General features: G+C 39.1%; 1 protein-coding gene across 2 annotated transcripts in view; it reads left to right on the forward strand.

Annotated features, from left to right (window-relative positions):
- nfatc1 (nuclear factor of activated T cells 1) overlaps positions 1 to 12,936 on the forward strand; it is a 60,238-nt gene that overhangs the window by 8,726 nt on the left and 38,576 nt on the right. The window contains exons 1-3 of one of the 2 annotated variants that reach the window (XM_058754192.1): positions 3,013 to 4,311; positions 6,879 to 7,911; positions 8,028 to 8,187. In XM_058754192.1, coding sequence (XP_058610175.1) covers positions 4,293 to 4,311; positions 6,879 to 7,911; positions 8,028 to 8,187 — 1,212 coding nt within the window. In that variant the 5' untranslated portion in view covers positions 3,013 to 4,292. Of the gene's footprint in view, positions 1 to 3,012; positions 4,312 to 6,878; positions 7,912 to 8,027; positions 8,188 to 12,936 lie in introns of those variants that run through there. The other variant, XM_058754193.1, reaches the window with a different exon arrangement.

Genomic DNA, 12,936 nt, shown 5'->3' on the forward strand with positions numbered 1-12,936 from the left:
TCACTATTGAGTGTTTGTGAGAACTTGTGACTGCGATCCGATATGGATTTTGGTCAAATGATGAGGCAGAAATATGTTGTTAGTAACATTCTAGAAGAATTTTATCTGGAAGATACACAGTTACAACTTCTGTGGGGCGTGAAGGAAAAGTAATGTAACTAGTAGTGTAACTAATTACTGTTGCCAGAAAGTAATAAGTAAAGTAACAATATTACTTTTGAAAGGAGTAACTAGTAATGAGTATATTACATTCTTTGAGTAACTAGCCCAACACTGTATGCTACACTCCAAGAAAGGTCTGTAAAAATAGAGCACGATCTACTATGTTAATATGAAAGAATTTTCCGTATTGGTTTTTTACCTGCATTTTAAATTACGCATTGTGTTTTCGGGTTACAGGGTTACAATGGATAATGTCCTGGAAAATTACTAGTAGCCTATCTTTTCCATTTTTCTTACAGCGTACTAACTGATCAACAATCGCAAGTACAAGCTACTAACAAAAGTGTATCATAAATTAACAATTATTCAGTTGTTGTTATTATTATTATTATTATTATAAAATTTAAGAATTGCAAATAGCAGCTAACTCAATTCACGTGATGTGTGTACTGCTAGGCAGGGCCGTAGCTAGAGGATTGGGGGCCCCCTGAAAAAATATTGATGTGCCCCCCCCACACACACACATATCATATACTGTACAATATACAAGCATGGAGGCCCATATATATCCTAATAGGTGTTTCTTACAAAATAACAAAACAGTTAACAAATAAATGCATATAAAGGTTTTTTACTGAACCTAATGCCTAATGCATTTGCGCCTGAGTAGCGAGCCAGACTACTACCATCTGACCAAGTTTCAGCTCTCTAACTCTTACGATTTGGGCTGCACGATCAGTTTTAGCGCGGAATAATAATAATAAATCCTAACAAATACAATAGGATTTCAGCACTGCGTGCTTGAACCCCTAAAAATAAAACCTGGGGTTTTGAGTACGCTATATGGTCGGCGGCCGACACGCGCCAGTAGCCTAAATAAAATTATGTGGTGGCGGCAGCGGTGGTCGATAGTTTACATGACAACATACTAACCTGTCTTAAGGTCTTGATAGACTGGGATACAGCAATTCTCCTGGCCTCTCTCTCCTTCTTTTCATTCCGTTTCTGGTAACTTATATTTTCTTTTCCCCGACATTGTCAGTCAGCATGAACATTAGTGATGGGTCGTTCTTGAACGATTCGTTCTTTTTGAACGAATCTTTAATGTGACTCGGGAAGAACGAGTCTTCTCGGAGAGTGATTCGTTCAGTCGCGCATGCGCAACATCCTATAGGTTCTGCACTGAATTAGTTCAGTTTCGAGTAGTTTCGAGTCTTCGGATTTGAGTCATTCGTTCATCACGTGACAGCCCCATACGCGTAAACAATGCAGTCAGAGCCGGAAAGAGAATTGATTAGTTCGTCTCCCGAGTCTTCGGGTTTGAGTCGTTCGTTCATCATGTGACAGCCTCATAAGCTACACCTATTCAGTCTGAGGGAAAAATACTTAATAATAACAATAATAACCAACTCTTTAGTTTATTACCTTTGTTACCACATTCAGTGTTATGGAAAAGAACCATCATGACAGAAATTCACATTTATAAACTGTAATTAAAAGCTACAATTTGAGACCAGAAACGCATCACGTAACTGTAAGAGTAAATAATAATAATAATAACTATGCACCCGTTTGTAAGGAAGCTTGTAAATTAACTAATTTATCTGTCCAATGCTGTCACATCACGTGACAAAAGAACGAATGACTCGAAAGACTCGAGAGATGAACTAATCAATTCTCTTTCCGGCTCTGACTGCATAGGTTTAGTTTATGAGGCTGTCACGTGATGAACGAACGCCTCAAACCCGAAGACTTGTCAGATAAGAGGTGAGGTGAGCTAATAATAGACAGACCCAGATAAACAATGAATTAATCTTTTATGTTTCTTATAGCATTAGTTTTGTATTGTTTGTAGTGTGATCAACGTTTGCATAAGTAGTAGATGTGTTAGGAAGTAGCACGTAACATTTTAATTATATTTTGCTAAAATGAACGAAATGACTCGAAAAAAGATTCGTTCATTTTGCTGAACGAGACTCAAAGGTCCAAGTCAGTAAAATGATCCGAACTTCCCATCACTAATGTACATCGCTAACTTCATTTGACGTCTCAACTCTGATTTGTCATCTTGTTCACGATCTGGGGTGGGACTTCTGAGGATACTTCGTATCTGACTAAACCATTTTTCGGGAGGGTAGAGGAGCAGATATTAGAAAATTAATTTAACCAAATTGCATGCTTTTTTGTGGTTTTCATAATATCTCAGTTATACAACTAATAAAATATTAGAATTATTCACAGAACATGGGCCTATATAGTATAATTCCTGGATTTTGTGGGGCCCCCTGGGCGGTGGGGGCCCCTAGAATTGTCCCCACCTTTCACCCCACTAGCTACGGCCCTGCTGCTAGGCATCTTTGGTTTTCTTTTTGAGTAATTTGAATGGAAAATTTGTGTCTTTTTATTGTATGAGTCACTTATCAAAAGTTGCTAAAAGTTGCCAAATACATTTTAAAAATTGCTAAATTTGTTGCTAGGGGCTTTTGGAAGAAAACGTTGCTAGAGTAGTCTGAAAAGTTGCTAAATTTAGCAACAAAATTGCTAAGTTGGCAACGCCTGGAAAGTGCAAAGCGATATGGCGGGGATAGTCCCGCCTTCTAAATGAAAGAGCCAATAGTTGATCGGTATGGTCATTGCATCACTGCAGCGGCCGTTAGAGGGCGAAGGCTAGAAGGTATATGTACTTTTTTTTTCATTATTGTAAGGGATAGGTTTAGGATTGGGGTAGGTGTAGACGTTAATAAAACAAACAATCTAATAGGTAGAAAATTCATTTCATTGTTCGTTTCCGATCGGAGCTACGCATGCGCATTGACTGGTCTAGACTGAAAAAATAGCTTTTTAAACGCTATTTGAGCACAAGAAACAACATTCATTGGGGTTTTGAGATTTCCCAGTATTCCCCTATTCATTTAGATAGGACTTGGTCTTGTTTGAGCTGCCCGGAGGCGTTGCAAATATGGCGGCCGAGTGAACGGACTTTCATTGAAAGGAAAAAGATTCGGGTTAGTATTTGGTTTGTACCGACTCATTGAACTGAGAGCCTCCTGCGATGGTTGACTCGTAACGACCTGAGAACCAAACCTGAGAAAAACTGACGGTCAAAAGTAAGTTTAATAACAGAAATGTCGACACAACTTAAATTACAACTTTATATCTAAACATAATGGTTTTTATTAGCCTAAAACGTGCAAAAAAATATTCAGCTAAAAGATTTTAACATTATTTATTATAAATGCAATTTTTTTAATTCTAAATTAGGCTTTGTTTTATTAGCTTAATAAATAAAATTTAAAAAACACACATCATAAACAGCAATAGCATATTTACCTACATATGATTCTATTGGAACGTTGCCAAATTATTACCTCCTCTCGTTGAAATCGCTACCTGATTGCCTAATCCTAACCCCTCCCCCACAACTAACCCTAAACCTACCAATACTAGGGGGGTAATAATCTGGCGGGGGTCAGAATTGGGCACAACACCTGGATGTCAGAGGAGTAAGACAACCGCTGAATCATTATTTGAACCGATTCTTTTACAAACTGTTCAAAAGAACCGATTCGCAGAAACGAGTTGGACTTCCCTTCTCTAGCAGATGCGCATGCGCACACTCATTTGGCTCGGGTTTCAACGGCTCCACATCTGGAAATGTTGAGAGGAGAGAATCCCTCTCTTCATCTGCTGTCGCGCTTGAGACGTGGTGCCTGCGTCACTCCATTGAGAGGCGGGGCTTCACGGAGGTGTTTCCCGGCTTTATATAGATACAGAGACCTTTCCATCGCAAAGCAGTGCGTCACCAGAACCCCTGGAAACTAACATGCAAGTCCAGAATAGAAAATATAACGAGTTCGACAAACTGTATTAAAATAATATCCATAATTTTTTTTTTTTTTTGCGTTATTGCATGCGCTTTTAAGTGTTGTGTACTGAATCATCAGAGCTTTCAAAACATTTATACACTTCTCTCGTGACTGGAATACACCTTTATTGCGGTAGAAGTGAACACTTATCACAGATATCTGGACTCGTCTTTACATTGGGAAATAAAACGCTCATCGGACACTGTCTTGCGTTTTGGGAAAGTGCGTTGAACTTGCTGTGAGTTCACTCTACACTTCGCAAGCATGAAATCCGCAGAGGAAGGTAACGTATTAAGATGATTAAATGCATCCACTCACACTGTGTCATATTTCACGCTAATGTGTTTCTGTATTATTGTTTTAATATAAGTGTTATGGAACCTATTAATACAGATTCACGCACGTTTGCTTATGAATTTGCCTGTTGTGATGATTAAATAAATCTATACTGCTGTCGTGCACGCACTTATATCTGTTACTAAGGGAGACCGGGGAGTGTTGTAACGCATTTGGTTTTAACTTCTCTAACTCAATGTGTACCATGTGTCTCAAACTTTCACATAACATTCCCGTATTTGTCTGCTACAAATTAAAGTATTTAAAAAATCTGCTGCATGTTCCTAAACTGTGTGAATTAAGGTCAGGTACAAAGACTGTAATCTGTAACGAGGTGATTTTGACAGTTGTAGGGGGTGGGTAACACTTTATAGAAAATATGGGCATTTTAATTTCTCTGCTTGGATTTACTGTGCCACAATTTTTTTTTTTTTTTTTTTTTTTTATAAAATAATTAAAGTGTATCTGATCACCACCCCAATCCAATAGTATATTATAATTATAGCCAAATAAATAAGTTAGTGTTATCTTTCTGTGTCCATTATAGATAGGACTTTGGTAAGTTGTGTTTCAACCCTCCCCATATGATAGTGAGTTCACCCCAGTAGCTTTCTGATTGGTTATTGGTGGTGTTACAGCTTGCCCTGCTCTACTGCTCTGTTGTTAATATTTATTCGTTCTTTTTTATTTCTGGTCTAGTGGAATTAAAGTTATTTCTTATTTAATCAACATGCTGAATGGGGTTTTCTTAGTTTAAGAGACTGCAGTAGGGAGTGGTGGGCGTGACGAAGATGAATAAGCAGGGACATTATTTAGATTGTGGGTTTTTGCATCCCTTTCTTCGCAGCAACTGTGCATTTCACAAGATAACTTAGATTATAGTTCATAACGACAGCTCTACTAAAACAAAACAAGTTCTCATATTTTCTGCTGAGAAAAGTAACTTTAAACCGGCCTTAAGATGGTTTCCTGGTCTTTACTGGTTTAAGATGGTCTCCTTAGCTGGTCTCCTAACTTGACCTGCTGAAATGTGCCTAAAATACTTTTAAATCCAACCAGCAGACCAGCATAATCATGCTGAGTGACCAGCAAACCTGCTTAGGCTGATTTAAGGTGTTTTATTTCAGCGGGGTTGCTAATATACTTTTAGTAATCAGTAATTTAGTACTTTTATTTATTTTTTTAAGCTATCAGAATCACATAGTGTATACTTACGGCTTGCTTACAAAAATCTAATATGTAGTTGTTAACTTGATTCAAAACGATACATACATTAGGGATACATTAGCATGCTATCAGTATCCAGGGTGCTTTGTTGCGCTGTGGTCACATTTTCAAGTATCCGTGTTTTTAATCGTCCTCTAAAGTAGCGAGAAATCATTGCAAATTTTATTGCAAGCAGAGCCAGTAGTGACTGTGCGCCAGTTTGGGCTAACTTACATTACATATATTTCCACCAGGTTGGACTGACTGACTACAGTGACTCACTCAACTCAACTGTGTTTTTTTTCCCCCCTTTTTGCACTGATTACTCATTAAAAGAATATATTTATGTTAATATAGCTGTATAGAAAAAAACTTTGATAGGCCAGATGATTTATTACTACTGTTTTTTTTTTTTTTTTTTTAATGTTCTAAAAGATTTTAGATAAGCTACAAGTATTCTAAAATGCTAAAATGGTCAGTGAATCATCTCCAGGAAGCTCTAACCATTATGTTTTGGAATATTTAAAACATTTTCTGATCAAGACATTTTGTGTTAGTCATCTTGTTATAGGCCTATACATTGCATAGACGCAAATGATTGCCCCTGTTTTTCAACAGAGATTGCTTATGAGTATTGGTTTTCCGTCTGGTTTTGTCCTCAGGAAGATATTTTTAACGCTTTGTTATTTTTGGCCTGGTATTTGTGTATCACTCACCTTGCTTCCTCTGCAGAGGTTGTGGCTTTTAACCACTAACGTTTTTGACTCACAGTTATTACTTATAAAGAATAGAGTGTCATTTGTTAATGCTCTTTTTATACCAAATGGCAGTTCTTAAAAAAAAAAAAAAAGAAGAAAGTTGATTAGATGTGGATAATTGCAAAAGTAACAGTCTTCTTACAATACTCTATGTGCACAAGAAATATCTTTTGCACCTATTCTCTTTGATCTCAATAGCTTATTTTTAGTTGCAGCACCTCATGAAAATGTGATTGCTATTGGATCCATAGCCTCCTGAAAATAGTGACTTGTAAATGTACAACAGTGCGAATTAATGGGGCCAAGCCTTCTACTATTGATGCTTGGCAGGGTTTTTTCTTTAACATGCTCAATTACATAAAGAAATGACTTGTTTTTTTGTTTGTTTTTTTCCCCCCTCCCTCTCTGTCTCCTTTTTGACTGGACTTTTAAAGTATCGATTTTGTCTGTTGTTTTGTTTTGTTTTGTTTGTTTTGAATGAATGTTATATGATGTTGTGTATGAAAATAAATGTTAAAAAAGTTGATGAAAATGTGATTGCTCCTTACAGATGCATACGGTTACAGCCAAAACACCATCATCTCATTACCTCTGAGCAACCCCTGCCCACCCTCCCAGTACCACAATCTCCAGACCAGCCCTTCCTTGTCGATATCCATCAGTCAGCCATCCTCATTCTCCCCTCAAGATGACATGAGCTCAGTGGGTTACTTCCAAACATCCGGCACCCGTTCCAATGGAGCTCCAACGCTGGAGAGCCCACGCATTGAGATAACAGCTTACGGGCAGTTCTCTGAGGACGAAGTGGAGGACAACAGCGTTCCCGTGGCCAAGCGAGTCAATTCCATAGTGACATTAACTTTGCCAAGTGTCGACGGTTATCGTGATCCCACCTGCCTCAGCCCGGCGAGCAGCGTCTCTTCCCGTAGCTGCCATTCAGATGCTTCATCGTACGAATCAGGCTTTTCGTACAACTACGACAACTCGCCGCAGAATTCGCCCTGGCAGTCTCCCTGCGTCTCCCCGAAAGGTTCCTCATCTCTGCAGTCCTGCACCCTTGGTCCTTCTCCACGCCATTCTCCGTCCGGTTCTCCCCGTACCAGTATCACCGACGACAGCTGGGTGGGCACCCGAGGCTCGCGACCAAATTCTCCTTGTGGTGGTAAACGGAAGTACAGCTTCAACGGTGGCCCATCGCACAAGTACCATCCGTACTCGCCGAATCAATCCCCGGGGCTGTCACCACAAACTTCGCCCCGTCTCAGCGTGACAGAGGACACCTGGCTGCCCAACACCAACCAGTACACCAACTCCGCCATTGTCGCCGCCATTAATGCCCTCACCACAGATGGATTAACAGATCTTGGGGAGGGGATCCCTTTGAAGTCCCGCAAGACCAGTCTGGAGCACAGCGCCTCGATGAACCTGAAAGTAGAACCAGGTGGAGAGGAGACAGGATCCTTGGAGCTTTGCCAGGAGGACTTCTCCTCAGCACGCCTGCCCTTCAAAAAAGAGACCTACTGCAGTGGCTTCTTGGATGTGCCCCAACACCCATATTGGTCCAAGCCGAAGCCTTACATCAGGTTGGTAGCACGAAATAATTTCTTTCATATAGTAGTTCAGTCATTTATCTGTGCTAACCAAAGTTTTCCCTTTCTTCTTGCCTCGTTATTGGACTCTCTCACTCTTATTCTCGAAGTCCATCGCTGCCTGCTCTCGATTGGCAGTTGCCTTCCAGTTCAGGGCCGTACAGCCTACAGATTGATGTCCAACCCAAGTCCCATCACCGTGCTCACTACGAGACCGAAGGCAGCAGAGGGGCTGTAAAAGCACTAGCGGGAGGGCATCCAGTGGTCCAGGTAAAAGTTCATAATCTCTCCGAAAAACAGTTCACCTAAAAATGAAAAGTCTGTCATCATTTATTAACCTTTATGTTCTTCCAAACCTGAATGACTTTCTTCTGTTTAATTCTGCTTTTGTCCATAATATGAAAGTCAGTGGGGTCCAAAACAACAATAGACAGCAATGACTTTCATTGTATGGACAAATAAATATTGAGACTTTTTTCAAAATATCTTTTTTGTGTTCCACAGAAGAAACAGGTTTTGAAAGACATGAGGGCTAGTAAATAACAGAATTTTCATTTTTTGTTGAACTCTGTCCCATTAAGTCTTAAAGTGGTAATTCACCACTGTCATTGTGGGCTTTTAACAATGATGTTTTTAATAACTGCATTTGACAGATAAAAGGGATATCTGGGTGCAGGTAAGAGTAAACATGATTAATTTAAATGTACTACCAGCATTGCAACAATACAAAACTGGTGTATACCAAAAGCTGCAGGCTCAGTTTTAACTAGAATAATGCAGAAAATGGTTAATTAGATTGCTATATAAGTCCTCTAGGTTCATCATTGCATTGCATAATATACAGCTCAAAATTGTGCTCAAAATTTTGGGGGACATTTATGTTTTTTATTTTTTTATTGTTTTTGAAAGTAGACTCTCGTGCTTACCAAGGCTGTATTTATTTGATCAAAAACACAGTAATAACACAAATATTTAGAAATATTATTACAGTTTAAAATAACTGTATTCTATTTGAATATATTTTAAACTGTAATTTATTCCTCTAAATTTCTGAATTTTCAGCCTCCATTACTCATTGTCTTCAGTGTCACATGATCCTTCACAAATCATTCTAATATGCTGATTTCTTATCAGTGCTCAAAACAGTTGTGCTGCTTTGTTTTTTGTTTTTTTTACAAAAATACAAATTCAAAAGAACAGTATTTTTGTTTAAAATGGAAAAAATCTTACTGACCCTAAACTTATTATTAGTAGTGTATACCGTGCCTTGCAAAAGTATTCATACCCCTTCATATATTTTTTTTTTTGTTAAACTGCTTTAAATTACTTTTTTTCCACATCAATCTACACTCCATACACCATAATAGTAAAGCAAAAAACATGTTTTTAACATCTTTGCAAATTTATTACAAAATGTAAATGATTCCATTGCATAAGTATTCATACCCTTATCTGGGACAGTTGAAATATAGCTCAGGAGCATTCATATTACTTGTAGATGTTACTACACTTTGAGTGAAGTTAACCTGTGGCAAATTCAATTGAATGGGTATGATTTGGAAAGGCACACACGTCTTAATAAAAGATCTAACAGCTGAAAATGCATATTAGAGCAAAGACCAAGCCCTGAGGTCAAAAGAACTGCATGTAGAGCTCAGAAACAGGTTTGCGTCAAGCCACACATCTGGGGAAGAGCTCAGAAAAAAATTCTGCTTCATTGAAGAGTCACAGAAGCATGTAGTCTCTGTTACCCTTAATGGAAGAAGTTTGAAACAACCAGGACTCTTCCTAGAGCTGGCCTCTTTGATTAGTGTGGTGACCAAGAACCTGATGGTCACTCTAGTTGAGCTCCATGATCACATGTGGAGATAGGAGAAACCTACAAAAGGACAAACATCCCTGCAACACTCCACCAATCTGGGCTTTATTGCGGTGTGGCCAAACTCAACCCTCTCCTCAGTGAAGACACATGAAAACACACTTGGAATTTGCAAAACATTACCTAAAGGACCCTCAGACTCTGAGAAACAATATTATCTGGTCTGATGAACCTCAATTCCAAACATCATGTTTGAAGGAAACAGGCACTGCTCATCACCTGCAGAGTACCATCCCAAAAGTAAAGTGTGCTGGTAGAAGCCTCATGCTGTCGGCTGTTTTTCAGCAGCAGGGACTGAGGGACTCATCAGAGTAAAAGAAAAGCTCAATGCACAAAAATATTGAAATAGCTTTAAGGAAAACCCAGTCCCGAGCATTCATAACCTCAGACTGGACAGAAGGTTTACCTTCCAACAGGACAATGAACCTGAGAACACAGCAAGAGTGGCTTATAGACGACTCTGTGAATGTCCTTGAGTGGCCCAGACAGAGCCTGGGCTTGAACCCAATCAGATATTTCTAGAGAAACCTGAAAATGTGTGTCTGCCCCCATCCAACCTGACAGAGCTTGAGAGGTGAAGAATGGCAGATAATTGCCAAATGCTGATGTGCAAAGCTTGTCACATCAAACAAAAAAGACTTGAGGCTGTAAAGGTGCTTCAGCTAAATTTTTAGGTAATGGTATGAATACTTATGCAATGTACTTATTTCAGTTTTTAAATTTTGTATGAATTTACAAAGTTGGGACAATTCTGTTTTTGCTTTGTCGATATAGTGTATGGAGTGTAGATTAATGTGGGGAAAAAAAGTAATTTAAAGCAGTTTAACATAAGGCAGCAACATAACAAAATGTGAATGAAATTAAGGGGTATGAATACTTTTGCAAGGCACAGTATACACTTAATACTATAGCTGTCCTTCATTTGGGAGATTTTTACCATTTTTAGTCAACATCCTCTCCATGATGTGCCACAGTGGTATATATTCACTCTCACTGTTTTTGTTTTTGTTGACGTAAGGGAACTTCCTTATGTTTGTTTTCTCTCAAGTCATAGTGACACACTGTGATTTAAACGCTTATATTGTTCGTTTTACTGCCATGTCCAAGTTCAGGAAGCGTGAGAGAAGTATTTCTGATATTTCTCAAGACCACAGTGTCGTGGTGTCAGTCCGTTCCGCTCAACAGACACTGGTGAGTCACACAGCTCATTTGCTGTCGTAGCTGAATCATGGGTATTCACTGCACGAGTTGGTTGCAGATGCTCCCTAATGGATAACAGAATTCCTAAAGACAGGAGTCGTGGTTTTATCTGAAAAAAAAATGGCTGTGGTTGGACGTGACTCTTGGGGTATGCTAACCACAGTCTCCACGACCGCTTTATTTACTAAAATCGCCGTTAAAGGTGAACTCAACATTTCGAAGTACATCTGTGGCTGCTGGGTACATGGATTCAAAATAATGAGGTGCTAATGATTGTGAACACGTGGCTCAGTGCGACTCCCGTCTGAAAAAACAAGGTCCTCTCACTCTGGTGTTTTATTTTTTTCAAATTCATTGCCGTTTCCGGCCTAGTGCACAGACTGCCTTTTGTTTAGCTGAAGGTCCTTGTACTGCACTGACATCATGTGCAACAGCATCGTGTGGAGGCGTCCAGTCTCCGCTGCACACAGTTCTGGCAGGCAAGTAAAAGGGGAGTGTTCGAAGGAGCCTCAAACAAGCTTGTCCCATTCTGTAAACCATGAGATTAGAGAGCACTCTCAGCTGCACATGTTCTTCTTTTAGTGTACGGCACCTCCCTTCATGCTCTGTCACCACTGATGTCCTACTCTGAGGATCTCAGTCAATATGCAAGTTATTTTGTGACCTTCAGCGGAATTGTTAAAAGCACTTTGGCAGTCATTTTTGGGTGGTATCGAAGCATTTCAATTAAAGCTCTACTTTCACAGACCAAATAGACTTGTGGCCACTATAATTTGCATTCTGATCTTAATGAATTAGCTGTATTTTCAGTATTTTAAGCACCTACTTTATGTATTCCCATAACTATGTGAGTCACTACAGCCTCAGAGTTAGTCTTAGACCACCCCCTCCCCCCCTTATGTCTCTCCACTTGGGGTTTAGTGGTTTTTGGTGGTCAGGATTTCTGTACCCAGGCTGCTAGAGCCCCTCTCTCTCCCCCTGCTCGGGTTCCTGGTGGTTTCTGTCAGATTTTTTGTATTCTGGATGCAGTTTGACCACATGCGCCATCGGATTGACGGTAGACGTGAGTGTGTAGCCTCTGAAGTAAGCCTGCTGCACCACAGCTATGTGCTTCCACGTCTGCGCTTAAGTCTCTCGGGAAGCTAACTTCTCAAAGAACAGCTCTGTCAACAAAAATCACCGCCGTAACTGGAAGAAGTGACGAAATCCCTAAATATAGGTTTGGTTTGTACGAGCAGTGCTTCCACATTTATAATATTCAGACTGGTTTTATCTCATAGGCCTACTGTGACTGGAATGATCTTTATTACTTTTTTATTGAGTACTGCTAGTAGAGGTTGTTTGGTTGAGTATTTTTAGGACTTATTTTATCATCGTAATGGTTCTCGTTTACTAACAACTGCATACTCAAGTGTTTTTACTTAAGTGTGCAAAAAAGGCATAAAAATTTGTTATTTTCCTCAGTATTACGCTTAGACTTTACTTACACTATTCATTGCATTTTTATTGCAATAAAATATATATATATAATTTTGTGATGATTAATGTAGTTAAATTAACAACTTGCTCACAAACATGTAACAAATAATTAACTTTAAATTTAATTTAATAATTTTTCCAGTATTGCACTAAGAATTTAGTTCTAAATTTGACCTTCACTTCATTTCACACAAAAAATGTGTGAACTTGTATTTATGAATCATGTTTTTATTGTTTTAATACATGCATATGCACTGTTAGTGAATGAGGCCAATGAGAAGAACAGTTGGTCTTGCTCAATATGACTTGAAACGTAACCTCTTCCAGTAAGAATTTGCTCACTGAATCTGTCCAGTAACTCTTCAAAGGAGCCGTGTTGTAGATCTACTTTTTTTCCCTCAAGCTGTTTCCCTCATCTGCCACAGATGTGCCACGGAGGTTGAGAGCTTGAGAGAGTGAGA

The sequence above is a fragment of the Onychostoma macrolepis genome, chromosome 19 (assembly GCF_012432095.1).
Source record: "Onychostoma macrolepis isolate SWU-2019 chromosome 19, ASM1243209v1, whole genome shotgun sequence".
Taxonomy (NCBI): domain Eukaryota; kingdom Metazoa; phylum Chordata; class Actinopteri; order Cypriniformes; family Cyprinidae; genus Onychostoma; species Onychostoma macrolepis.